Below are 26,013 nucleotides of genomic sequence, written 5' to 3'. Positions count from 1 at the left end.
GTTTATTTTCTATGAAACCTCTTTACGTAGAAGGAGCAGATTCTGCCTGGGTATGCTTGTGGGACTCGCTGTTCGGAGGCATGAAGACACCCTTTCATTTAGTACCTGCCGCCCATCTCCTGGCTGCAGTGTAGACAGATGATGGCTTCTGAAATGGGGTTGCACCTTTGAAGTTAGACTCCAAAGAGAACAGGCTGGGGGCTAGGGGGAGATTTGGAAGAGAAATCAAGGCAATGTTTCCTTCTTGATTGTTTTTTGGATTAATGATGGCACTTTGTAAAAGAATTCCTGTGTGCTGAAATGTTAGGGCAATAGTGGGCAGATAAAGGCACTTGGGAAATAAAAGTTTTTTTTTCCCTCAACCTGAATATAATTCAGTTCATTTCTTTGAAGGACTTCCTTTATCTCGGTGATTTCCCATTCTGGACTACAGATTGAAACACCTGGGAATCTTTAAAAAATATATGTCTGTGCCCCACCCCCAGAGATTCTCAGTCAAATGGTCTGGGGTACTGCTTGGACCTTGGAAATTTTAAAGCTCCCCTGGTGATTCTGAAAGCTGAGAACCTTCAGTGAAGCTCAAAAGCTGTTGAGGACCAGTCATCATGGCCACCCCAGCCCAAGAAAGGGAGACACCAAGGCTGAGAAGGATTTTCCAGGGCTTCTTCTCCAACTTTAATGTGCATGTGAACCGCCCAGGGATCTTGTCAGAATGCAGGTTCTGATTCATTAGGTCTGGGGTCAGGCCCAAGATTCTGCCTTTCAACCTTTCTGTGCTTCCAGGAGAGGATTGCCAAGTGTCATGGCACACAGTGTGGCTTCTGCACCCCTGGGATGGTGATGTCCATCTACACGCTGCTGAGGAACCACCCAGAGCCCACCCTGAGTCAGTTAACTGATGCTCTTGGTGGTAGGTTATATGTGTGTGTGCTTTAATTTTTAAATGATGTTGACAATGATAGCTAGCATTAGACATTTATCAGGTGCCATGCACTACATTAAGTGCTATATAAAAATTACCTCATTTACTCTTTATGATAACTTTATAAGGTAGGCATTATTATTATCCCCCATTTCATAGATGGAGAAACTGAGGTTTAAAGAGAGTAATTTACTAAAAATGATGCCACCAATAAGTGGAGAAGTTAGTTTGTTCAAATCAGGATTCAAACACGATCCACACATTGCACTTGGCTGATATATTTCTCAAGTCTCTCTTAATCTGTAAGAGTCTCCTCCCTTTTTTATTGTGTGCTTATTTTAATAATAATTACAAAGCCAGTTTATTCATTTACCCTTGGAAAGGGTCCAGTTATCTCCACATGCTGCTCTCTCCTATCAGGTGGGTGCTTTCAGGGCAATATGAAGTTATCAGAGGGCTCCTGATGAGTGCAACATGAAATCAAAGAGACTGACATCTTCTGGTGATACTTATTTCAAAGAACTGCCTTTATCTGGAGCTAGTTTATCAAATTCAGGAACTCAGTGTGTGTGTGTGTGTGTGTGTGTGTGTGTGTGTGTATAGCAGGGGATAGGGGGAGGTCTTCATTAACAAGACTCTGAACAATTCTAAAGAATAAGTGCCTCCCAAATCCTATTTCTGGTGAAATTCTCCATGGCTCTACTTGTCTGCTGTCTCCCAGGGACCTTATTTCTCTGCCATGTTACATGGGCCTAAAGCTCATGTGTTCAGCTCCTCTGCGAAAGTGTTCCAGGGAAGACAAGACTAAACAGAAGTAGAAAGGGGAGGTGCATAAGACACAAACTGTCTTCTGCCTTATTTCCCTTAAGTCTTATTATGCATTTGATCTTGTGGCTGTTTGTGATGTGAACAAGTGACATGGGGTTCTCAAATTTTCGGGTGCTTAAGACTTACATAGGAGTTTGTAAAGAATGAAGATTCCTGGGACCGAACCCCAGACAGCTGGCTTCAGTGGCTTTGTGTTTTAAATAGATGCCAGATTTGGGGGTTGGAGGAGAACATGGGATATGGACCACTGTGGAGGAACACTGGCCTAATGGTTTACTGTAAATAAATTGTGTGCCCAATTGCTTCCAGAGTTTGAAAATTATCTTTGCTGCTATATAATGCCTTTGATCTTTCTATCGACTGCAGCTTAACTCTTTTTTTTAAATATCAAAAAAAATGATGTACAATGTAGCTTTATTTACATTGTCTTTTACTACATATGGAAAATAAAAATTTTTATTGAAGTATAGTTGATTTACAATATTGTGTTAGTTGCAGGTGTACAGCATAGTAATTCAGTATTTCTGCAGATTATATTCCATTGTAGGTTATTACAAGATAATGGGTAAAATTCCCTGTGTTATACAGTAAATCCTTGTTGTTTATTTTATATATAATAGTTTGTATCTGTTAATCCCATACTTCTAATTTGCCTTTCTGCTTCCTTCTCCCCTATGGTAACCAAAGTTTGTTTTCTATGTCTGTGAGTCTGTCTCTGTTTTGTATATTTGTATTATTTTTTTAATTCCACATATAAATGATATCATACAGTATTTGTCTTTGTCTGACTTATTTCACTTAGCATAACATTCTCTGGGTCCATCCACATTGCTGAAAATGGCAGTATTTTATTCTTTTTTGATGGCTCAGTAACATTCCATTATATGTATATGCACCACATCTTCTTAACCCAGTCATCTGTTGATGGGCATTTGGGTTGTGAAGCTTAGCTCTTGAATGTGCCTATAGACCAAGAGTTCTTGGCTTGAAATCATTGTATTCTTTGAGCACCTATCACAAGCAGAGGATATAAAAACTGTTTACAGAGAGAAAGTACAAATAGCTGAGTTGTTAGACTACCTCAAGACTATCAACCAGGTATCCCAAGTAGCTGACAAAAAAAAATCCGACTTTGTGGATTTGGGGACCAAAATGTCAAACAGGGCTTCCTTCTTGGATGGGGTCCTTATTTCCAGCATGCATTTGGCAGACGGTGCCTCTCTCTAGGTTCCTTGATTAACAGAGTTGGGTTTTTCCCTTTCAGGTAACTTGTGCCGTTGCACTGGATACAGGCCCATAATCGATGCATGCAAGACTTTCTGTAAAGTGAGTAGAAAGGAACACATTTCTGAGTATATTTTTTCCTCAATGAAACAAAATGGTGCGGGTTGGCAGGTGTGATTAGGAAAATAGCCCATTGTCACTAATGCAGGGCTACTTCTTATCTCAAGGTCCATAATTGCTGTTTGTTACTTGATCTTGAGCAGGGCGCCTACCCTGGTTCATTGAGCTTGTCCTGGTCGCCACAAAGGCAGCACGTGAGCACTTCGACATTGGCTGTGGGTCATTGTTCCAAGGGGTCTTAACTGACCTGCTTGTCTGGGTTGGGTACCCTGCCCCGCTGCTCCCGCAGCCCTCTGAGCACACCCCTATCACAGCGCTGGGCACACGGTGGTGTAATTGCCCATTTGCTCTTCCATCTCTTCACCAGAAGGTGGTCTGCTTGATGCAGAGGCTGAGTCACTGTGCACCAATGGAATAGGCACTCAGTCGATGCTTGTTGAATGAATAGATGAACAATGTTGAAATGAGGGACATAAGACGGCCCTTTGGAATTTAAATGATGAAAGCAGTGTATCATAAGAACAGAGTGATAGTAATAATATTTGTTATTAATATTTATTAATAAACTATTAATAATAAATTAATAAATTATTTCTTGTTAATTAAATATTAAATATTAAACCATTGTTAATATTTATTGCCATGTGCCAGACTTTGTTATAAGATCTTTACAGCCTGGTGACTATAGTAATAATACTGTGTTGTGTACTTGAAATTTGTGAAGAGAGTAGACCTAAAGTGTTCTCACCCCCCCCCATACACACACACACACACAAATGGTTAACTATGTGAGGTGATGGATGTGTTAATTAACCTGGTTGTGGTCATCATTTCACAAAGTATACGCATGTCAAATAGTCATGTTGTACACTTTAAATATACACAATTTTATTTGTTAATTATATCTCAATAAAGCCGAAAAAATATTTAGCAGAATCAACAATAAATTCTTGGTTATTTGTTTTTTTCACCCACTAGACTTCTGGCTGCTGTCAAAGTAAAGAAAATGGGGTTTGCTGTTTGGATCAAGGAATAAATGGATTACCAGAGTTTGAGGAAGGAAATGAGGTCAGTGAAATGTAACTTTTTTACAAGATTTTCTCAGGACATGAGTAGAGACCAGCTTACCTTTAGGAAGACTAAACGGCTGCGTAAGGGAACTAATTTGAGGTGTGTCAGCATGTCCCCTCCCCCACCTCTATCAAAAAAAAAAGAAAAACCTAACCTAACAACTTCCTCCCTCACTCCTGATGTTACTCTCGGTCACATCCAGCTACATAGAGGAGGGAGAACACATTGATCCCTTATCGTCTCTTAGTTTAAAAAAAGCCTTTTTCAAGTCTTTTTTCTAGTGGAGATGTTAGGGAAATGGAAGGGCAGGGAGTGATAAGAGAGGTGGCAATTCAGGGGAGTGTTCTGGTTCTCAGCTGTGTCTCACGCTGCTGCCTCCTGTGCTCCCCCCAGGCTCCAAGGAGCATGTGCAGGGTCTGAGGGATTTGGAGGCCCGCCAGCATCTGCGCTGAGATGCTGGTGACCTGGTCTGTGTTAGAGCCTTTGGCTTAGAGCCCAGGTACCATAGCTGACCAGTGGGGTTTTTTGTCTGTCTGTCTCTTCTATGCCTACCTTCATCTGACCTTATTCCACAAAGGATTTAAAGTAGGGAGAATTGCCTGATGACAATAACTTCTGGTACTTTCTCTGTTTAAGGCAAATCTAAAATTCTTCTCAGAAGAGGAGTTTCTGCCATTGGATCCAACTCAGGAATTGATATTTCCTCCTGAGCTAATGGTAAGTAAGACAAAGTTGAGCTCATCCTAGAGGAATTCACAGTGAAATGCCAGGAAGGATATTTGCTTATGGATCCTCTCGAAAGCTGATTGGCGAATAGGTAATATCCACCTGCCATTCTCAGTCCAAGGTCTAAAGAGTATGGGACCAGGGCAGAGATGGAGGAATGAGGGTGGAGTCACCACCAGGGGACAGTTGAATGTAAGAAGCAGCAGATAGTATGTATTTAAAAATGTCCTGAAAAGACATCACAGCATCTGTAGATTTAGACGTGTTTTCTATTTCCGGTTTTGCTGAGTTTTATTCTTCCATTAAATGTTTTGACAAAATTAAGCATATAAAGTATTTTTAAGCATTGAAATGGATTCTTTTGAGATATAAAAGCACCAAAGGGAGCTGTATTGGAATAGTCTCCAGAGGAGTAAAATATTGTCACATTTTATCTTGTACTCTGATTCCTAGTAAAGCTCTACTTTTAAGTGACTTTTATTTTATTTTATTTTGTTTTGCTTTTTCCAATGATTGTTTTTAAAATATTTATTTATTTGGTTGAGCTGGGTCTTACTTGCAGCCCATGGTCTCCTTAGTTGTGGCATGCGAACTCTTACTTGTGGCATGTGAGATCTAGTTCCCTGACCAGGGATCGAACCTGGACCCCCTGCATTGGGAGCACCGAGTCTTACCACTGCGCCACCAGGGAAGTCCCACTTTTATTTTATTTTTTAAAAAGATCTCTATCGCCTTTCTCTGTTCCTGTAAAGACAGAGAAGAAACAGGTGGAAATATTATCATGAGACGATCTTGAATCTTTATTGCTTTTTCAATAGACAATGGCTGAGAAACAACCACAAAGGACCAGGATTTTTGATGGTGATAGAATGACATGGATTTCTCCAGTGACCCTGAACGAACTTCTAGAAGCCAAACTCAAGTATCCCCAGGCCCCAGTTGTCATGGGGAACACCTCTGTGGGTATGTAGATCCCCAGGGACTTCTTATGAGGAAACTGAGGAAAAGGCCTTTGGGGAGGAGAAAACCTCATATATGCATGTTCTCCGAAAAAGCAGTCTGAAATAACATTTTAAATCATTTATACTTGACTTCCCTTGAGCACTGCTCAAGAGACTTTTACAACTTCCATCACATAAGTGAATTCCTGTTGCCCTAACCAGAGCAGTGCACAGAGCTGTACCCAAGAGGCCTGCTCCGTAACAAATTAGCAGCAGCAGCTCCAGTGACAGCTGTCCTGTCTTTCCATGTAGAGACTGATCTGGAGCTTGTATTTGAAATTGCTGTTTCCTCTCTCAGTGGTGTCTCAATGGCCATAATAGGTTTTCTTAAACTGCAGTGACAGGCTCTTTCTGTAGTGTCCATTGTAAACTCTGTTTGACTGCCTACTTCTTTGAGGAGTCTCCTAGAGTCTTCCCAAGGAGAATTTTGAGTATGCCACAAGTGGTCTTGGACGTGTCTGCCAAGTTTTAAGGCTGACGAGTCCAAAGAGTTCCCCAAGTTTAGTGAAAATCCACCCGTCGGTTCTCTGTTTGTGCGATTTGGCAATGAACAGACCAATAGATATGTAATTTTTATATATTTAAAGACATCAGTTTTAATCACAATTTCAAAATCTAAAAGGCAGTTAACCCCCCTTCATCTCAGTCTGCTTATTTTTTTTTCCTAATCCTTCAGGGCCTGACGTGAAATTTAAAGGCATCTTTCACCCAGTTATAATTTCTCCAGATAGAATTGAAGAACTGAGTGTTGTAAACTATACAGATAATGGTGAGTTCTTAAGGTCCCTATTTTCTTAGTTAAAATGCATTAATCAGCTTATTTGCTTTGCTCAGCAGACAAGCAAAAAAAGTCTTATTCATAATTGTAATGTACAGAGAGACTCCCTTGTAAGGTGATAACACTCTGGAGGAGGCTCAGGGAAGAATTCTCTCTAATTATACGAGATACTAATTGTCTGAAGAGTCGGATTTTCACTGAAGAACTTTTATGTCTGCTGTGTGAGGGAAATGTAACAGCTCTTCAGTGAAGGGTACTGTGCTAAGTGCTGGGTAGAAGATAAAGATGGAGTCTTTGCCCTCCAGAAGCACAGTAGTAACCAAACAAGTTTACGTATTAAGCAGCTTACAAACTGGCTTTTCCATTTCAATAAAGGAAATTGATTTAATGACGATGATGAGAAGCAATGAAATGTGGGTTTGGAGTCTGGCTCTGGAGTCCAATTCCTGACCATGTCATGTATTAGCTGAAAAACTTAGTCAGGTTACTTAACTGAATCTCAGTGTGGGGGGCGCTATTAATACTTCAAAGCTTTGTTAGAATCCAAGAAGATTCTGTGAAGCATTCAGCATAGTGCTTGACACAGTGAGTATTCAGAAAATTTAGCCTCCATGACAACCATCACTCTCACCCCCTCTTCTGTCACCAACACCATCACCTTCACCATCATCATGAACACCTCCATTACCAACCACTATTCCCACCGTCACCACCATGACCACCAGTAAGCAGGGTAGCATGTATTTAGCATAAAGATCCCATATCTGTAGTCTAAAATCTAATGGACATTTCCAGGTCAGCAGTGATCACGTTGCGTTATCTACAAACGATTTCATTTCAGGACTGACCTTAGGTGCCGCCCTCAGCCTGGCTCAGGTGAAGGACATCCTGGCTAATGTGATCCTGAAGCTCCCGGAGGAGAAGACACAGATGTACCGTGCTCTCTTGAAGCATTTGGGAACTCTGGCAGGATCCCAGATCAGGAACATGGCTGTATGTATCTGACGACAGTAACATCTAGTATGTGTCCCATGAATGACTGTCCCTGATAAATCATGACATTTTCATTCTTTTGGAATAGACAAGAAGAATAGTTTTCCAAAGTCTTGCTTGATTCTTATTTTACCACTTGTGTCTTTATAATTACATAAGTGGAGTGAAAATAACCCATTATTTTAAAAAGTCTTTAGGGGGCCACATAGTGAGCAGGCATCCAGATTCAGATCTGAACCCCCTCCTGGCCGTGGGCAACTGTACCCTCAACTTGCTATCAAAAGGTAAGTGACAGCTCCTTCTCAGGGATTATTAAACCCTGTTCCTCCTACCCTTTTGCCTCTCTAGGGATGCAGGAAGTCCAGTTTTGAAAATTACTGTCCTTTATAATATTAATAATTCCCCTGCCTTTCTGGATGCTTGGAAAGTTGGTCTGTCTGGTCCTAAATGCACACACACCCAATGTCTTCATCTCTTTCTTTTTTTTTTTTTTTTTTTTTTTTTTTTTTTTGCGGTATGCGGGCCTCTCACTGTTGTGGCCTCCCCCGTTGCGGAGCACAGGCTCCGGACGCGCAGGCTCCGGACGCGCAGGCTCAGCGGCCATGGCTCACGGGCCCAGCCGCTCCGCGGCATATGGGATCCTCCCAGACCGGGGCACGAACCCGTATCCCCTGCATCGGCAGGCGGACTCCCAACCACTTGCGCCACCAGGGAGGCCCTTCATCTCTTTCTTTTTGAGGACTTGTGCTAGATGTTTTCCCATACTGGTCACCTGACATCGACCAGTGTTGGTTAGTGTCCCGGTGTGATCTGAACAGTGGTGAGAACTCTAGGCTATTGACAACGATTGGGCCCCTTTGTCAAAGACTTTCTCCAGGTGGTACAGGAGTGTGTGACACCCACGTCATGCTATGTGCTCATGCTCAAGCTGCCATTGAGGGAAGCCTGCAGACCTTTTTCTATTGAACAGTGGTTGGGCTTCATTCTATATTTATTTACTTGAGTTTTGTTTTTTGAAACTAAGTCCAGGACTTTTCATTTATTTCTTTTATTTTAACTTTGTCGACAATTATTAGGAAGTTTTCATTGGTCCTCTACATCCGTTGCTTTTTTTTTTCATTTAGAAATATGTACTAACTTTCTGTTACCTGCATTGTTAAATGCCCACTCTTCATGTCATCTAAACCACAAAATTATCTTAAGGAAGAAAATGTACATTCAGTTATCAATTTAAGTAACATCCTTTAAAAAAATCATTTATTGAGAAATAGGTTTTGTGATGTAAATATGAACATCAAAAGCTTCTTAGCTTTATCCCAAAGTCCTATTTCATTATAGCTTTAAACAGTTCCTCCCCCCAATATACTGATTAAAGAACAGAAATTCTTTTGGTGCTGAGAAAAGATATAAACAAATAAGACTGCATCCCACTAGTATAAAAATTCATTAAAGGCAATTTATTTATTCACTACCGTATCAAGTAGGGTTCATGGTTATAAATAAATGTTTGTTGAATGACTTTATTAGAATATCAAAAGGGATATTAATGTCCTCTCCCTTCTTACAAAGCTCAAAATGAATCATGCTGCTCAGAAAGAGTGCTATGGTCCGATTCTACCTGACCTCTGGTCTACTCTGCTAGACATTTTTATTTATAATCAAGCAAGAAAGGCAAAAAAAAAGGTGGGCCCTAGATGGGAAGAAACATTGCAAGATGCCATTTCATGGTGAAAGATTTTTAAACATAGGAAGAGCCCTTTTTTCCTCAAACAATAAATTTCCTGTGATATTTGGTAGAATTATTTCCCAAGTTTTGGGAGTTTGATTGTTTAATAGAACAGATTCCAGGGAAAGTGTCATTTCTTTCCACAGAAGGAAAACGACAGATTCCTTTAAATGAGCAGTTTCTCAGGAAGTGCCCCAGTGCTGACCTTCAGCCTGAAGAAATCTTGACCTCAGTCAACATCCCTTATTTGAGGAAGGTGAGAACGTCCTTTCAATTTCTTGGTTTTACTTGTGAGTGCACAGCTTGTTAATTCCAACATAGGGCGGGTTAAGAAAAGGTGTTGAGTGTTTGCAGTGGAGAATATGAGGATTTGTGACTAGGTATGTTTCACTTGTGTTATATACCCCCCATCATTGCTAGAATCTGGAGACCTTAGACTCTGCCTTCCTCCCCAGCCCTGCCCACCACCTCTCTCTCCCTCTCTGTGTCTCTTTCTCCCTCCCCACCTTCCCACCACCCAAACCAAACTCTAAAGTTACTTTCTTACAGATTTTTAAAAATTCTTTGTCCCGTGAGGCTTTTTCCTAAATAAGACTTAAAATGATACTTCTACTTATATCTTGAGGTTTTGAAGAGGCTATACATTGGCAATAGAACTTAATGGTAAGAAGAAGGGCTTTGGAGTCAGACTCAAGAGTGAATCCTAGTTTTAGACCTACTTTGACCCTGAGCTCATTACTGAATCACTCCTAATTACAGATGCCTCATCTGTAAATGCGAATAATCAAGCTTGCCTTGGAGGGTGTATGAATTTGCTAGGGCTGCCATAATAAAGAACCACAGGGGCTTCCCTGGTGGCGCAGTGGTTGAGAGTCCGCCTGCCGATGCAGGGGACACGGGTTCGTGCCCCGGTCCGGGAAGATCCCACATGCCGCGGAGCAGCTGGGCCCGTGAGCCATGGCCGCTGAGCCTGCTCATCCGGAGCCTGTGCTCCGCAACGGGAGAGGCCACAATAGTGAGAGGCCTGCGTACCGCAAAAAGAAAAAAAAAAAAAAAAGAACCACAGCCTGGGTGACTTAACTACACCCTCACTTGTGGAGGCTGGAAGTGTGATATCCAGGTGCTGCAGGGTTGGTTTTCCTTTGGCTTTCCTCCTTGGCTTTTTCATAACTATCTTCTCCCTGTGTCTCCGTGTGCTTTCCCTCTGTGTCCGTGTCCAAATTTCCTCTTCTTGGGAGGACACCACCATGCTACATCATCGCCCACCCTGATTATCTTATTTTAACTTAATCACCTCTTTAAAGACCCTGTCTCCTGATACAGTCACATCCTGAGGTACTGGGAGTTAGGACTTCAACTTATCGATTTTGAGGGGGACACAATTTGGCCCATAACAGAGAGTGTGACAAGGGTCAAATGAGGCAACATAAACAAACTGCCTTGTGCACAGTTGTCCCTCAGTGTGTTTCTACAGGTGCCACTTCACTTTTGCTTTCAGTGGGAGTTTGTGTCAGCCTTCCGACAAGCCCAGCGGCAACAGAATGCGCTAGCGATAGTCAATTCGGGAATGAGAGTTTATTTTGGAGGAGGAGATGGCATCATTAGAGAGTTATCCATTGCATATGGAGGCGTTGGTCCAACCACCATCTGTGCAAAGAATTCCTGCCAGAAACTCATCGGAAGGTATGGATTCATGTCCTTAGTCTCCAAGTAATAGAGCAGCTCTTTTTGTGGTATCATGTAATTACAAGAAGAAAAATGCTTACTACCTTTCTGTTTAACGACATGGAATTCCAATAAGATCTCATAATTATTCCCATGTGTCGTAGTGAATTCTGAAGTGGACACCATATAGTGTGTGTGTGTGTGTGTGTGTGTGTGTGTGTGTGTGTGTGTGAACCCATCTCCCAATAGTATATAGACACAGTAAGCAAAATGAGTAAATCTGCATTCTTTATTATAAGAGAATAATTTACCATTATGAAAGATAGATTATGGGAGTTTGTTTTATAATAACTTGCTAAATGCACATGCATACCTAACTTTTTTATTTCTATACTAGTCGCCAATATTTCTTGAGCATTTACTAGGTACCAGTTAACATTTCAGAAGTAATATACTAACGGTTAAAACCACAATCTTGATTGAACCACACTGCCTGGGTCCAAATCTCAGTTCAACTCCTATAAATTATGTGATCTCTGTCAGCTTACTTAATCTTACAGTACCTCAGTTTCCTTATCAGTCAGGGAGATAATCACACCTCATAGGACAGTTGAGAGGATTAAATGAATGGATACATATAAGGTATGTAAAACAGAACCTGGCATGCAGTAAACGTTCTAGTGATATAGGGAGCAGTTACTCCTGGGCTGAGGACTTAACATGAGTTGTCATTTCTTTCTCATGACCATTCCAGGAGCTGTGTTCTACCATTACTGCCCTTTTACAGATGATGAACTGGTGGGCCCAGGCCAGACACCTTGAGAGTGGTGGACTGTGATTTGAACTTGGGTTGCCTGACTCTGGAGTTTGTACTCTTTTTCTCCTGCATTAAACTGTCGCTATTTGTCTTACAAGCTCACTGAGCCTGTGAGGTAGTGAGTCCTGTTGGGCTAGGAGTCTTCTCTTTTGACTCCCATAGGCGCTGGAATGAAGAGCTGCTGGACGCAGCTTGCAGGCTGATTCTGGATGAAGTCTCCCTCCCAGGCTCAGCCCCAGGTGGGAGGGTGGAGTACAAGAGGACTCTCATCATCAGCTTCCTCTTCAAGTTCTACCTGGAAGTGTCACAGATTTTGAAGAGGATGGTAAGTGGACCTGACCATGCGTTACCTTTCCCAGTCTTGGGGGCTCTGGGGATACACAAAGTGGCGGCAACAACTCCCTGCCAAATAGCTGTAGAATAGAATAGAAAAGACAACCCAAATCGGAGACTCACGGGCTTGCTGGGCGTATGGCAGGCCATCTGTCGATGGGGTGTGTGTTTGGGGAAGAATGGCGAGTAGAGCACAGAGTTGTGTGGGATTTGGTTTAATACCACTCAGTTATTTTGTTTCTGACCTGTTGTATGTCTCCATGGTGTTCAGAAACTTGTTAATGATTTGAATATATTTTCCCTTAGGAAAGCGTTTCTTCCACCTGTCAAGGTTTACCTTTGTACGTTTGGCTTTCTTCTCTGGGTTCAGCTTTGTTTTCTCTCACTTGTAAGATGGCAATGGCAGCCACTCCACAAGGTTATTAAGAAATGGGTCATCATAGGAAAAGGCTTCATATGGTCCCTAATGCTTCAGAGAACCATGGTGAAGACTGCCTACTGGTAGTCATAATCACAGTAGTAAGCATCCAGGCATTCTTTCACTTGGCCTCCCGTATGACAAACAATTAGTTACAAGACTTGGCTAGGGAGGATACAACTGAAAAAAGTTTGGAATAAATTTGCTAGACCCAAAGGGAACTTCAACCATATTGGTTCATTAATCCCAAGCTACAATCAGCGGACCAAACTAGACTAGAAGCCAAGAACATTCCTCATGTGGTATAGAAATTAGTATGATCACTTTTTTTTTTAAATAAATTTATTTATTTATTTATTTTGGGCTGTGTTGGGTCTTCGTTGCTGCACGCGGGCTTTCTCTAGTTGTGGTGAGCGGGAGCTACTCTTCGCTGTGGTGCGTGGGCTTCTCACTGTGGAGGCTTCTCTTGTTGCGGAGCAAAGGCTCTCGGCATGCGGGCTTCAGTAGTTGTGGCATGCGGGCTCAGTAGTTGTGGCTTGCGGGCTCTAGAGCACAGGCTCAGTAGTTGTGGCGCACGGGCTTAGTTGCTCTGCAGCATGTGGGATCTTCCCAGACCAGGGCTCGAACCCGTGTCCCCCTACATTGGCAGGTGGATTCTTAACCACTGCGCCACCAGGGAAACCCTAGTATGATCACTTTAAATTAGAGGCAGAGTTCTCTCTTATCGTTGCTTCTGAAGGTATCTTCTCATTATATATGAGAACTAAAAACCAGAACAGCTGTATCAAAGTTTTTAGAATAGAAGCTTGAAATCATATATATGTGACATATTGTCACTAGGTAGTCAAAAGAGAAAAAGTAATAAAGCCAACTATACACTCCTCCAATTAATAGCAAACTAATACAATTTATTGGATGAATCAAATGTTATAAATTACAGCTTCCATCTTGTAGTCTTTTACCTTCTATTCAATTTCCTCTATTAATATTCCTCTGCTGTTAAAAATAATAGCCTTTGTTGGCTTTAATTTTAATAATACTTTTTATAATTTAATTAAATTAATAATAATAATTTAAAATTTTAAATTGTAAAAAATAGCCATTAGGTGCACTGTTTAAAGTCTTGCCTAAGGACCAAATGACCCACTTTTCCTCAGCTCTAGGCAGTGTTCCTCCTGGGGCCCCAGAATGCTTACCGCTGTAAGGTTGTGGCAGAGATGCAGCCCGCCGCATTTTCTCTTCTTCCTGATTGGCCAGGTGGTACAAAGCAGAGCTTGATGCTCATTTGCAGTGGTGTACCTTGGCTCTGACTTTTTCCTGGTTTAACTACTCTCTTCCCTTCCAATTACTTACTTAGCTTCTGCTTCCCTGTTTTATTGGTTTGGAAGCCCTCAAATCATTTAGGAAGGCATGTGAAAGTATCATAAGAAACATAAAGATATTGGGAGTCAGTAATCTACCGTTTTCACGTGGCTCTTCATAATATGTGGTTATATGTGTGGACCTTCCGGAGTGTGTGTCCTGGAGGTCAGGGAGAACCCTGCTTCTACTTCCAGGATTCTGAATTAGGCAAGTGCTTAACAAATGTTAGACTTCACAGCAGAGCTGCTTGCTAAGAGCCATGCTAGCCTCCCTCCCAAGACCATTCTGGCATATTTTAAATACCTACAGTGGGTCTGCTTTTCAGGACCCTGTTCGCTATCCTGGCCTTACAGACAAGTACGAGAGTGCTTTAGAAGAGCTTCATTCCAGACATCACTGGAGAACATTAAAGTACCAGGTTAGTGGCTTTTCTTCTTCTTTTTAATTCAGAGGTCCTGGGCTAAAGCTTCTTCACTTACTTCTCAGTGATTGTCAAGATGTATTAGCCCGAGCTCCCCTTCTGGTGAACCCACAGCCTTCTTTACTGTTAATTAAACTTTCAAAATCAATGCAGTATTGTGATTAAAAATAAAGCTAGCAGTGGTAATTTTTTTAAATGTCTGTTTTGAACTTGAGGGCTGTGTGTTTTGTTCTGTGGCCTTGTACCACGGACATGAACAAGCTGCCTAGTTTCCCATATGCTCTTGCCCTTGGCATTGTGGAAGTCAGAACACAACCAAGGTCAGAGCTGCTGATTTATTTTGTTTGAACGTGGAGATACCCTGCTCCCCCAGTCCCCATTCTCCAAGTGTTTTCTCTGTGAGTTAGTTTTAGAGTTGAATCAAACGTTAAGTTCTAAGAGCTAATTTCAAGGTCTCCTAATGAAAGCTGCCTGTTAGAACACAATTCCTCATGACCTTCAAACAGAATTTTCAGCTACAACATCATAAGAGTATCGCCTGAAGTCCTCCTGTCGGTAAACTGGATAAGATTCAGTGCTTCTCCTTGAAATTGTTCTCAAGAAACTTTACCTTGAGAGTTTGATTAAGTCAAGAGCATGAGAAGGCTTTTTAAAGATTCTTTTTAAATAGATTCAGTTCATTGGATCTATTGTTGAAGTTAGTTGTAAAAGCTTACAGTATGTCATAACAAACAGTTCCCTGTTGGTATATATCTCTTCAGTTTTTAGGTTCAATATATTCAAAATTCAAATATGCCAAACTCCATTGAAAGTGTTGAAAGTGATCATTTTGAAAGTCAAAAATAGGTTCCCTCTTCCCCGGTGTAAAATACGACCACTGCAACGTTTGGCTTATTTATAAATACCCTAACACTGCCTTGACTGTGGAATAAACTTCAACAACCACAGGAACAACAACAAATTAATGGGCTTTCAAATCGTCCAAAGAAAAGTGATAATCTTCACATAGTTTGTTATTATAGATTGCAAGACCAAGTTTTGGAAGTAGTGTATCTCTCATATATATGTTTTATTTTTGTTTTTCCTCTGGGTTTTCACACATACACACATGCGCGTGGGCACACACACACACACAAATACCCACATTGCTAGAGGAACTTCAGCAGTCATGACCAACTTTTTTTTTCCCCAAGTCAGTTAATTTGCTTAAAAGCCTTTTGACAGAGATCACCAGTTAGAGGAGGCAACAGTCTTTCCTCCATGGTATCTTTAGCCATATAACAAGCACAAGCAAGTAATCAAATACAGCCTCTTTCATTAGTAGATTCATCACAACTGACTTTTTTTTAAAAAAGTTATAGCTTCAGCTAAATTAATCAATTTTATATCTATAGATATATATATGAAAAATATATTTTGGGATTTATCTTCAACCTTTTGGCAGGCAGGGCTCACAGCAAGGTTCCAAAATGCTTTTTTCCCAAAGCAGTGATGTGTTTCAGTATTTATAGTAAAAAGTATTATGTCATAGAAAACTCCCAGAGCCTATGTAGAGACCTATGAATGTGTTTCCTTAGTGTCTAAGCTTATGGATTACCTGGAATTTTGCTCTTCAGGATAGAAAAAAATCTCTTTGGATTAAAAAAAAAAAAGATGTGGGTGATTTTTCATTCAAATGTTGTTCAAATGGAGAACTCAACACAGCATTATAGGTAGCACTTTGGGGGCATTTCACAGCGGGCATCAGTCCCTACAATCTGAAACAAACCGGACCTGATACATGTTTTTATTTGGATCACCACCTCAACTTCTCAGAGAATGGGGAGAAGAAGCCTGCTGAGAGCACTTGGCCGTGAGGATGGAGCTGGTGTGCATTGGGGCTGATTCAAATGCCTGTTCATATTGCCTGAACCCCAACATGTAAAATTTTCTCTCATTTACCCCCCTTCCCCTACATTTGTGGCCTAATGTCCACCTTTATTTAACGGTGCCTAGGCCAAGTTCTAAATTATTTTTCTTCATAATCTTCTGCTTTCTAGTTTATAAAGTCAGGATGAACACAACCACCACAAAACAAAACACAAAGACTTAGCCAATATTCCTTTTTTGGTGCATTGTCTTGTACTAACTACAGAATTGAAGTTTACATTTAAGTGAAGCAAATACGGTCTTTAAAACAATAAATGTTTATCAGTAAGTATATATTTTACTGTAAAACAGTAAATTTTATATGAAATAGGAATAAGTTCAGAGCATCCTACACATATGTCTTATGCCAAATTCATTTGAGAAATGACTCTACTTTCTACATACAATTGTCAGGGAAAATTTGGCTGATATCTTACTTGTTGTCATTTATAGTATAAAAACAATAGGGTTTTTTTCCTCATTTCTCCAATAACCAATAAAAATGCTGAACGTGTTTTCGGATTACATGTGCCACTCTCCTTTTCCCTCTGACAGATCAGAGGTTTCTCCAGGTTCCTGCCTAGAGAACCTCTGATCCATCTCAAGCTGAAGGTTTATTTTTTGAGTCCCTCAAGTAGGCTGGCAGTGACTGACAAACATTCTTCTCTGGTCTCGTGAGCAGCAGAGGGGCTTGGGGAGGTGTCTTTTCACAGATACCTTTATGTAAAGTTCCCAATCGTAACCATGCTGGCTTTCCTCCATTCATAGTATTTGGTAAATGGAATCCAAATGTTCAGAAAGGCAAAGAAAGCAAAACACCTGCATGAGAAGAAAGCATGACACTTGATCAGTGGGATCCCAGACGGCTAGGGTCTTTCCCTTCCATGCTGTGGAGCAAGAGCCTCAGAGCACTTTTGTTGAACCAAGGGAAGCTCTGACTCTGGAAAATCTGCAGCTATGATTGACGTGAGCTACCACTCTAGGTGGAATCAAACATCTCATGTATTGTCAATATGTAATAAGTAGGCTTTCTCAAACCGCACATTCTGGGAATCAAATACAAATGTATTTACTTTTTGAAAATTTCTCAAATACCTTACATGATGCTGAGCTGGAAACAGGTCAGCTTCTATGGCTTCTTTTCCTCTCAGTAGAGGTGCTGACCAGCATGTGTTCCGTTGGTGCCTTTTCTTTCCTTTTTTTTTTTTTTTTTTTTTTGTGGTACGCAGGCCTCTCACTGTTGTGGCCTCTCCTGTTGCGGAGCACAGGCTCCTGACGCGCAGGCTCAGCGGCCATGGCTCACGGGCCCAGCCGCTCCACGGCCTGTGGGATCTTCCCGGACCGGGGCACGAACCCGTGTCCCCTGCATCAGCAGGCGGACCCTCAACCACTGCACCACCAGGGAAGCCCTGTTGGTGCCTTTTCTGTCTTCCCTCCTGCTGTGTGGTATAGTGGAGCACTGTGAGCCTCATCTCAAAGAAAGAGTCCGTGCCTCCCCCGGCTCAGGGTGACCCCGTGAACAGCGGTGTGGAGCAGCAGATGGGGTGGGAAAGGGAACCTCCATAGCTTTTTCCGGGCCTTACCTTGGCCGACCCTCCTCCTGCTTGGGTCTTCCTGAGAAAGCCTAGGGGGTCTGGCCTCAGCCCTGGTGCCGGATGCAGTGCTGACCCCGCAAGGTGTGGACGGGGCAGCTCGGCGCTGCTGCAGAGCTCCAGGCCCCAGAGCCGCCTTCTCCTTTGAGAGGAGCCTTTGGGGAGTGGCCGCTTGGCTGGCAACTTTCCTGGAATTTCCACCTCCCACAGTCCCATCACCGGACCCCTCAGCAGCCTCAGCCTTGCCCCTGGTCTCTGAGCTTGGTCTATACCATGTCTCTTAACCCTTCTTTCTTTATACCTCCAATTCTTCTTCTCCCAACCCAGAAAGCTAACAACTCTCTCATATTTAAAATACTGGAGGAGATGTTATGTTTCTTAATTTCGACTTTGGTTAATGAAGCATATTTAAGGTATTTATAAAATCAGTGGCAAGACATTTTACTCCGTGGGTCTCTAAGAAAAAGTAATATTAGTGAATCATTACTCAAAATGCAGCTTCCTTTGTCTTCATTCTTTATCAGGATTGTCTGAGTTATGAGTCTTACCAATTATTTCTTAGACTTCCTCACTCAAAGTAGAAAATAAAAAAAGCTCTTGTGGTTGAATGCACGCACTCATTTTCTATAAACATGGTCATCAGGCTTTTCTGCAAAATAGTACATGTGCCGTACTTAGCTACAACAGTAAAATAATTTTGATAATACAAGTTAAAGAAATACATGAGCATTTGCAAAAGGACATCATTTTATATTGTCAGGAAGAAAGATTTATATTCATTTACTTACACAAATAGAATTTGCATTCGAGATGTTTGTGGTCTATATCAAAATAGTGGGGGAAAAAATAAGAACAACATCATGGCTATACATCCCAGTTTGCCTACTGAATTATTGAAATAGGCTGACTGTCCTGGTGTTATTAATAGTGACGTTTTTATTTTCGAAAGTGTTCTGGTTTGGATGTAAATTATATAGCTCCCCTCTCATGAGAGATGTGCATAATATGATTATAAAAATGATATGTTGATTATTGATTAAACAGAATGCAGACCCAAAGCAGCTTCCTCAAGACCCAGTTGGCCATCCCATCATGCATCTGTCTGGTATTAAGCATGCCACAGGTGAAGCCATCTACTGTGATGACATGCCTGCAGTGGACCGGGAGCTGTTCTTGACTTTTGTAACAAGCTCAAGAGCTCACGCTAAGATTGTGTAAGTGATAAGATTTTTACCCAGTAGACAGAAATGATTGCCTTTTTGGCCAAGTCACATTAGTGAAAAGTAACGGTTTGAAGAGGATAAGCTATTTGTTGGCAATGTCCAGTGTATTAGATTTGAAGTGAAATGGGATCAAAGTGTAGGCTTCACCACAGTTTGTCCCTCCATATAATAATTTCATTGTCCCAGGAATTTTTTCCCAATTGTCTGGCATAGAACTATTGGAGGTTTTTTTTTTTTTTTTTTTTTTGCGGTACGCGGGCCTCTCACTGTTGTGGCCTCTCCCGTTGCGGAGCACAGGCTCCGGATGCACAGGCTCAGCGGCCATGGCTCACGGGCCCAGCCGCTCCACGGCCTGTGGGATCTTCCCGGACTGGGGCACGAACCCGTGTCCCCTGCATCGGCAGGCAGACTCTCAACCACTGCACCACCAGGGAAGCCTTATTGGAGGGTTTTGGATGTATCTTCCCTCTCTTGTATCTTATTCTCCGATTAAGCACGTTCTCTGTGGTCTGCAGGCTGCGGGGCCACTCTGAGTAGCCCTGTTCTGTGTGTTCTCATCTAGGTCTGTGGATCTGTCAGAAGCTCTCAGCCTGCCAGGTGTGGTGGACATCCTGACTGAGGAACATCTTCATGGCATCAACTCCTTCTGCCTTTTAACCAAACCTGAGAAACTTCTATCGACAGATGAGGTACTGCATTTTTGCTTTCTGTTTTAAAAGTAACTTCCTCAGTTTATGACACTTCGTATTTTCTTAAAAGATAGCATTGAACTTGGCACATCATAAAGGATTCCAGTATTCTTTGAAGGCTTATTATAAATCACTATATTCTAATAGTGAATTAGTTCAAAAATATTCATTTTCCACGTAAGTAAAGAAGTTGACTAGTTATATAAAAGATACTTGAGTGTTTTATATTTTCTAGTAGTAAGATCATGTGTTGCTTTCATACTTATGAAAGGATATATGAGAAGAGAATAATGACTTTTGTTTTCTGATACTTTCCCTGAGAATCCCTTGCCATTGCCCCAGTCTCAGTCCAATGTCCAAGTTCAAGTGGTAGCTCCACCATGAAGTCTTTCCTTATCCTTTAATCCAGGAGTTCTCTCTCCCTCTCGGAACTCACTCTCTCTCATTCATTCATAGGCCATGTGTTCAACAGGCATCTTTTAAGTGAGCACCTACTGCCGTAGGTGAACAAGACCCCCGTGGTTCTTGCCCTTGCAGAACTTAAAGTCTGGAGGAGAAGGCAACGTGGACCTTTATTGCACTTTCTATCTTATATTGAGCTTATGTATTTATGTCTATGTCTTACCTATTTCTCCTACCTAGTAAAATGCCTTGAGTGAGGGCCCACGTCTGATTCATCAGCATATTCCATACACTGCTTCCTACAAAGCAGAGTAAATGAGCAGAGGAACAGTGATAGCATTGTTGCCATTTGAACGTTTCAAATGATTAAAACATTGACTACTGTATCTCAGGTTATCAGAAAATGCAGCAAGGGCAGTGTCCAGAAGGTTTTCTGCATAACTCCAGATTCTCAGTTCAGTGTTTACCCAAAAGAGCTTTATCATTTGGAAGAGTCCCTGCCTCTGGCTCTCACTAGCAGACTTAGTTGATAAAAATGAAAGTTTGATGGCTGAGAGTCTGAAGTCAAGGTTGAACCTCCCCCAAGGCAGAGGACAATGAGGACTATGGCCTTTGCGTAAATGTTAATTAACCAAGCAAAGCCCTCCTGGGCCCTGAGGTGTGTGCGCGTTGATTCTGAGCATCTCAGGGGTGTGTCTGTGTACCAGGTCACAGGGCAAGACCCACGTCTGTGGAGAGCGGAGAACAGAGCTGTTGCGCATGATTGCCTTCGTTAGTTTCATTCCATTTTTTAGCATTTGTCCTTAGCACGCTATATCTTTAAAAAATCATTTCATTGCAGAAATTTTAAACACACACAAAAATAGAGACTAGTACAATGAATCCCCATAGGCCCATCACCCAGCTCCAACCATTATTAACACTTGCCATTTTTGTTTCATGTGTCTCCCCACTGCCCCCGCCCACCCGTACCCAACACACTTTTGTGTGTGTGTGCTGGATTTAACTTTTCTTTAACTACCATTTTTGTTTGGTGATAAAACTACTATATGGTAATTGTAGAAAAGACCTAATAATCTAATGTCGTTCTTAAAAATGAGTGATTATGTTTTGATTTGGATCACAGTAAAAGGTGGGAAAGAGAATCAAAAGGTCATACGACTTCTTCCAGTCCTGACTATTTTACCTCTCTGGAGCCTTAGTTGTTCCCCATCCGCTTTCTACCCTGGTCCCTGGGTGACCTCCTTAGGCCGCCTACCTACGCCACCTGCTGGTGAACCGAAGAATGCTCCGGGCTCGCTCTTGGCTCCTGTAGTCACTTCTCTCTGTGAGAAGCCTGTGCTCCACCACAGTTCAGGGCAGAGATGGGCTCACCAGCAGTGCTGCGTTATCACTCTCTCCCTCCTTCCTCTCTGGGTGAGATGGTCTGTGACCTTCTGGTGCTCCCGGTTCATGAAGGAGAAGCCACTTCTCGGAATGGCCCAGCTCGTGGTGTGGCAACCCCAGGTCAAACCACGGGACTGACTCTTCTGCTGTACATGAGGCAGCCTCAGACCTGTCCCTCTTCAGCCACTGCTGCCAATGATGCAGCGCAAAGACCTGCACTCTCCCAATGCCTGAGGTCAGCACGCCAACTCTGACAGATGTGCTTCCCTACCGAAGCCTTCGTTAACCACAGCGCTGCGGTTAAGTCACACGTGAAGGGGTCATTTACTGTGTGTCTAGCTCTGTGCTAGCAGGGAGGGGGGAAATGAACGAAAGGAGAGGCCCTGGTGCCTGCCCTCCTTGGAAACAGAGGTCTTTTCTGTGTTGTAGGTATTTTGCGTGGGTGAGCTTGTCTGTGCCGTGATTGCTGATTCCGAGGTTCAGGCAAAGCGAGCTGCGCAGCGAGTGAAGATTGTCTACCGAGATTTGGAGCCACTGATCCTGACCATCGAGGTAATGAGTTCAAAGGTTGGGCCAGAAAAGCAGATTTCAGTGGCATATCACTTAAAATGCTTTTGACTGCAGAAACAGGAAAGAAAATCCAACTCAAAGTGGCTTCCAAAAAACAGGGGCTTTGTTGGCCTCAAACTCCATCAGTGTTAGCAAGAAAGCTGATCTTCTGCCTCTCCTCCTTGCTGCCCATGGTACAGGCTTTATCTCCTGTGGTGACAGGTTGGCAGCCAGGAGCTTCCAGTTCACGTCCAGTAAGCAAGAAAGAATGCCATTGTCCCAACATCCCACGAGTCCTGGGATCCGGCCTCATCAGGCACTTAGGTCACATCCCTCTCTGGATTCATGACTGGCAAGAACTGGTGGTTACTGCTGGAGGGGGGGTCAGATTTCTTGGCGGTTTTTGGGCTGTATGGGGGAGTGATGGAGACCTAAACAGAAATCTGAGCATTTTGGAAGGGGACAGATGAAAAGAATGCTGGATGGGTAACCAACAATGTTCAGGAGAGGGGACACACCCTAGGACTCCATATACACCTTCACCCAGACTCTTTCAGGTACACGGTGAGAACCCACAAGATGCTCTATGAAGCATATATTGGAGACACTAGTTTTAGATCCTTTAATGCATATCTTAAGTAAGTATGAGAAATAGATCCTATGATGCCTACAGCTATTTTGGCAACGTAAACAAATTGGGGAACTGCTTTTCCTATCCTGTTTTTTAAAAAGGATTTTGAAATTTATAAAGGTTTTCAGACTCATCTCCATGAAATGAGTATTCTTCTGCATATATTTCATTGGTTCTTATAATTTACTAAGTAATAAAAGCACGAAAGTTGGGAAAGCATCATGAATAGATCAGATTCAGCACATACAGACTCAGTGTAATCTCGGAATACAATATTATCTCCACAACATAATAAATAAGTTGGGCTCTAGGTGACTAGCATGCTCTGAGGCAGAAAATAAGGAAATGAGTTGGCCAAGATTAGTGTCTCCAGGAGAACTTGGCCTTGGGTATGTTTCCTATCATGCTGCTTTATGCCAAGGAACATAGAGTTCGTTTCTGGACAATGTCCTCTGTGTTCTGAAATTAAAATAAAATCATGTCAAGGAGACAAAAATATAAAAGTTTAGTTGGAGTCAAAGAGTGATTATGCTTTCCAAATTTTCCTGGCCAGTTTCAAATTCAAACATTCTGTTCCCTTCTTAAACCCTTTTCATTCATATGTTGCCTGCTCTGCTTGCTTACTTTATACATTCCTTCCTCAACATTTTGTTTTAGAGTTAGGCTTACTTCTTAGTAAGAAATTATGTCCGTAATACTTTATCAAAAAATCTTGTTTGTAATTCTTTGCCCAATCCCAGTAGCTAAATATCTTCCCTTCCCCCTCACCCCGCTTTCCAGCCAAATAAAACTCCAAATAAGCAAATAGATACCACTCTCTTCCCACCCCTTCCCCCACAACTTGGACCGGCACATCTCTAATTGTCTGCCAGAGAATCCCAGCATCAAATACCAAACTTTGACATCGTGGAAAAGAACTACCTCATGTTTATATCAGAGGTTAAGCTCTCCAAGGTTAATCAACTAGATCAAGTAGATTTAATCAAACTGTATAGCAAGGAAATATGCCCTGCTCCCTACACATTACAGTTCTTTTTATCACTTTGCTGACCAAGAAATATTCAGGAAATTAGCTCCAAGTTACTCAAAGAGCAAGCAGCAAGGGAAGTGGAAAAAGATTAAACTTTAAAAAAAAACTGGATTTATAAAACTTAATTTCTGTTTTGAACCTAGAATATCTGAGTCTTAGATTAATAAGAAAATCATATGAATTGATTCCATTAGGAAGTATGTTATCAATCAAAATAGGATAAAAACAAATGGATCTCCATCACTATCACTACTGTTTAACCTAGCCTATGCTTTTTTGAATTTTTAATAGTTTGGATGGGGGAATGCTATCAAAACTCTTGGCTCACGGGGTCAGGCTGATGACCATGGTGAGAAAACTATGCTCTCGACCACAATCTCTCATCAATCGTCATGGTCAACAACGTGACCATAGCTAATACCTAGAGTTCTCTGTGTGTTTACCTTGTTCTAAACAGGTTTCCTTCATTAACTCACTAAACGCTCACAACAATCCTATGAGGTAAAAACTGTTATTATCCCCATTCTGATGCAGAAGCTGAAAGACACAGTTACCCAAGGTCCAGCACCTGGTCAGCAATAGAAGCGATCAACAGACACTCTATCAAAGACCCTTGGCCCCATGGTAGTAGAAAAAAACCAACCCACTTTTTGAATGGAGGAAATGGCAGGATCACAATAGAACATCCCGTAAGGTATACTGATAGGTCTAGACACCGATTGGTGGCCAGAGGGAACCAGAGTTAGAAGAATCCCTAGCCGCCAGCAGGCTGGAATTTCATAGATGGACAATAATCCATTGTAGAAATGCTGGCAGGAGCTGGCATGTCACGTTTGCCAAGGACCCAGGGATTACAGCAAGATGGATTCCTAAGGATAGGTAAGAAAACCAACCTAGATTATTATAGCTACATCCCTGATTATGTGTACCTACTACTGTACCCCTTCAGTAGGCATCTGGGAGAAGCCATTAGGAACCAGAATATAAGTGGATTTGTGGTACCCACTCTGGACTTGTAATGGAATCTTTCTTCCAGGGCTGGAGGTCCCAGGTGCAAATGCTGTACTCATACCCGCAGAGGAGCCTGGGGCTGGCAGGCAAGGCCACCATGTCCTTATCACTAGAGTGTCTTCAGCTAACACTGACAGAGCTCTTATTATATGCCGTGTAAGCTCTTTCATGCCTCATTTCATTCTTTTCTTTCCACAACCCTATTGGAGCTATGTGCACAACTCTACCTTCATTTTACAGATGAGGCTCAAAGAGGTGAAGTAATAGACCCACAGTCAAACAGTTGGTAAATGGAGAAAATGGACACAACTCCGACTGGGTCCAGAGCCCAAGATCTAAACCCCTATGCCTTGTTACATTGGCTGCATAACATGGGCTGTGGAATGAAAAGAATAATCTGCCTGGAAACATTAGTTCCTTAATGGGACCACCTGGTGCTAGGTGTTTTCTGAGCATACTTTTTTTTTTTTTTTGATGCGGACATTTGCATTTGCTCCATGGGGAGTCTTTCTGCAGCCTGGTTCTCAGCTCAGCTCATGCGATTCCAGAGCAAGAGAAGCAACTCAGACGGTGCAGCATCACATGTGGCTACTGCTGTCGGGCTGGGTCTCTTGCCCCGGGGGCCTCACTTTTCTGTTCTCTTTCTAGGATGCTATACAACACAAGTCCTTCTTCGAGAAAGAAAGGAAACTGGAGTATGGAAATATTGATGAAGCATTTAAAATGGTGGATCAAACTCTTGAAGGTAAAACTATCTGAAAAGAATGATGAGAGGGGAAGCAACCCCAGCCTGCCCAGTTGTTATACAGAGGGTGTTTTCCTGAAGGTCCGGAAATTGAGGCTCAGAGTGGTGAAGGAGCACCGTCATACAACAGCCACTAAGCCACGAAGCTTTGTGGATTGATAGCTTTTTTAAGGATTTCCAAAGCCCATGTTTCTTTCTGTTTCATCCTTTCTGACTTCTCCCTCCCCCCTTCATCTCTGCTTTCTCCTTCCTTTCTTCTTTTCCTCCCTGTCTCCTTCCCCCACTTCCTTGCAGACTTCCTTTAGTTATGTATATATGTAACGAAAATTAAATTTCCCTCTTGGAAATCAGTTGATTTGAACTTTCCAATAAAATGTTTGTAACTTTTTATTTTGAAATAGTTTTGAATTTCAGAAAAGTTGCAGAAACATTAAAGAAACTC

General features: G+C 42.0%; 1 protein-coding gene across 1 annotated transcript in view; it reads left to right on the top strand.

Annotated features, from left to right (window-relative positions):
• LOC132494667 (aldehyde oxidase 1) overlaps window positions 1-26,013 on the top strand; it is a 74,001-nt gene that overhangs the window by 11,351 nt on the left and 36,637 nt on the right. The window contains exons 5-20 of the mRNA XM_060105855.1: window positions 784-910; window positions 3,015-3,076; window positions 4,073-4,162; window positions 4,802-4,882; window positions 5,710-5,854; window positions 6,569-6,661; window positions 7,512-7,663; window positions 7,854-7,947; window positions 9,536-9,645; window positions 10,888-11,072; window positions 12,034-12,196; window positions 14,310-14,402; window positions 18,950-19,119; window positions 19,691-19,817; window positions 22,035-22,157; window positions 25,475-25,571. Of these exons, the coding sequence (XP_059961838.1) occupies window positions 784-910; window positions 3,015-3,076; window positions 4,073-4,162; window positions 4,802-4,882; window positions 5,710-5,854; window positions 6,569-6,661; window positions 7,512-7,663; window positions 7,854-7,947; window positions 9,536-9,645; window positions 10,888-11,072; window positions 12,034-12,196; window positions 14,310-14,402; window positions 18,950-19,119; window positions 19,691-19,817; window positions 22,035-22,157; window positions 25,475-25,571 (1,912 nt within the window). The remainder of the gene's footprint in view (window positions 1-783; window positions 911-3,014; window positions 3,077-4,072; window positions 4,163-4,801; window positions 4,883-5,709; window positions 5,855-6,568; window positions 6,662-7,511; window positions 7,664-7,853; window positions 7,948-9,535; window positions 9,646-10,887; window positions 11,073-12,033; window positions 12,197-14,309; window positions 14,403-18,949; window positions 19,120-19,690; window positions 19,818-22,034; window positions 22,158-25,474; window positions 25,572-26,013) is intronic.

This window comes from Mesoplodon densirostris, chromosome 8 (assembly GCF_025265405.1).
Source record: "Mesoplodon densirostris isolate mMesDen1 chromosome 8, mMesDen1 primary haplotype, whole genome shotgun sequence".
Lineage (NCBI taxonomy): Eukaryota > Metazoa > Chordata > Mammalia > Artiodactyla > Ziphiidae > Mesoplodon > Mesoplodon densirostris.
The sequence above is the reverse complement of the archived record's forward strand: the minus strand, read 5'-3'. Positions and strand labels throughout refer to the sequence as shown.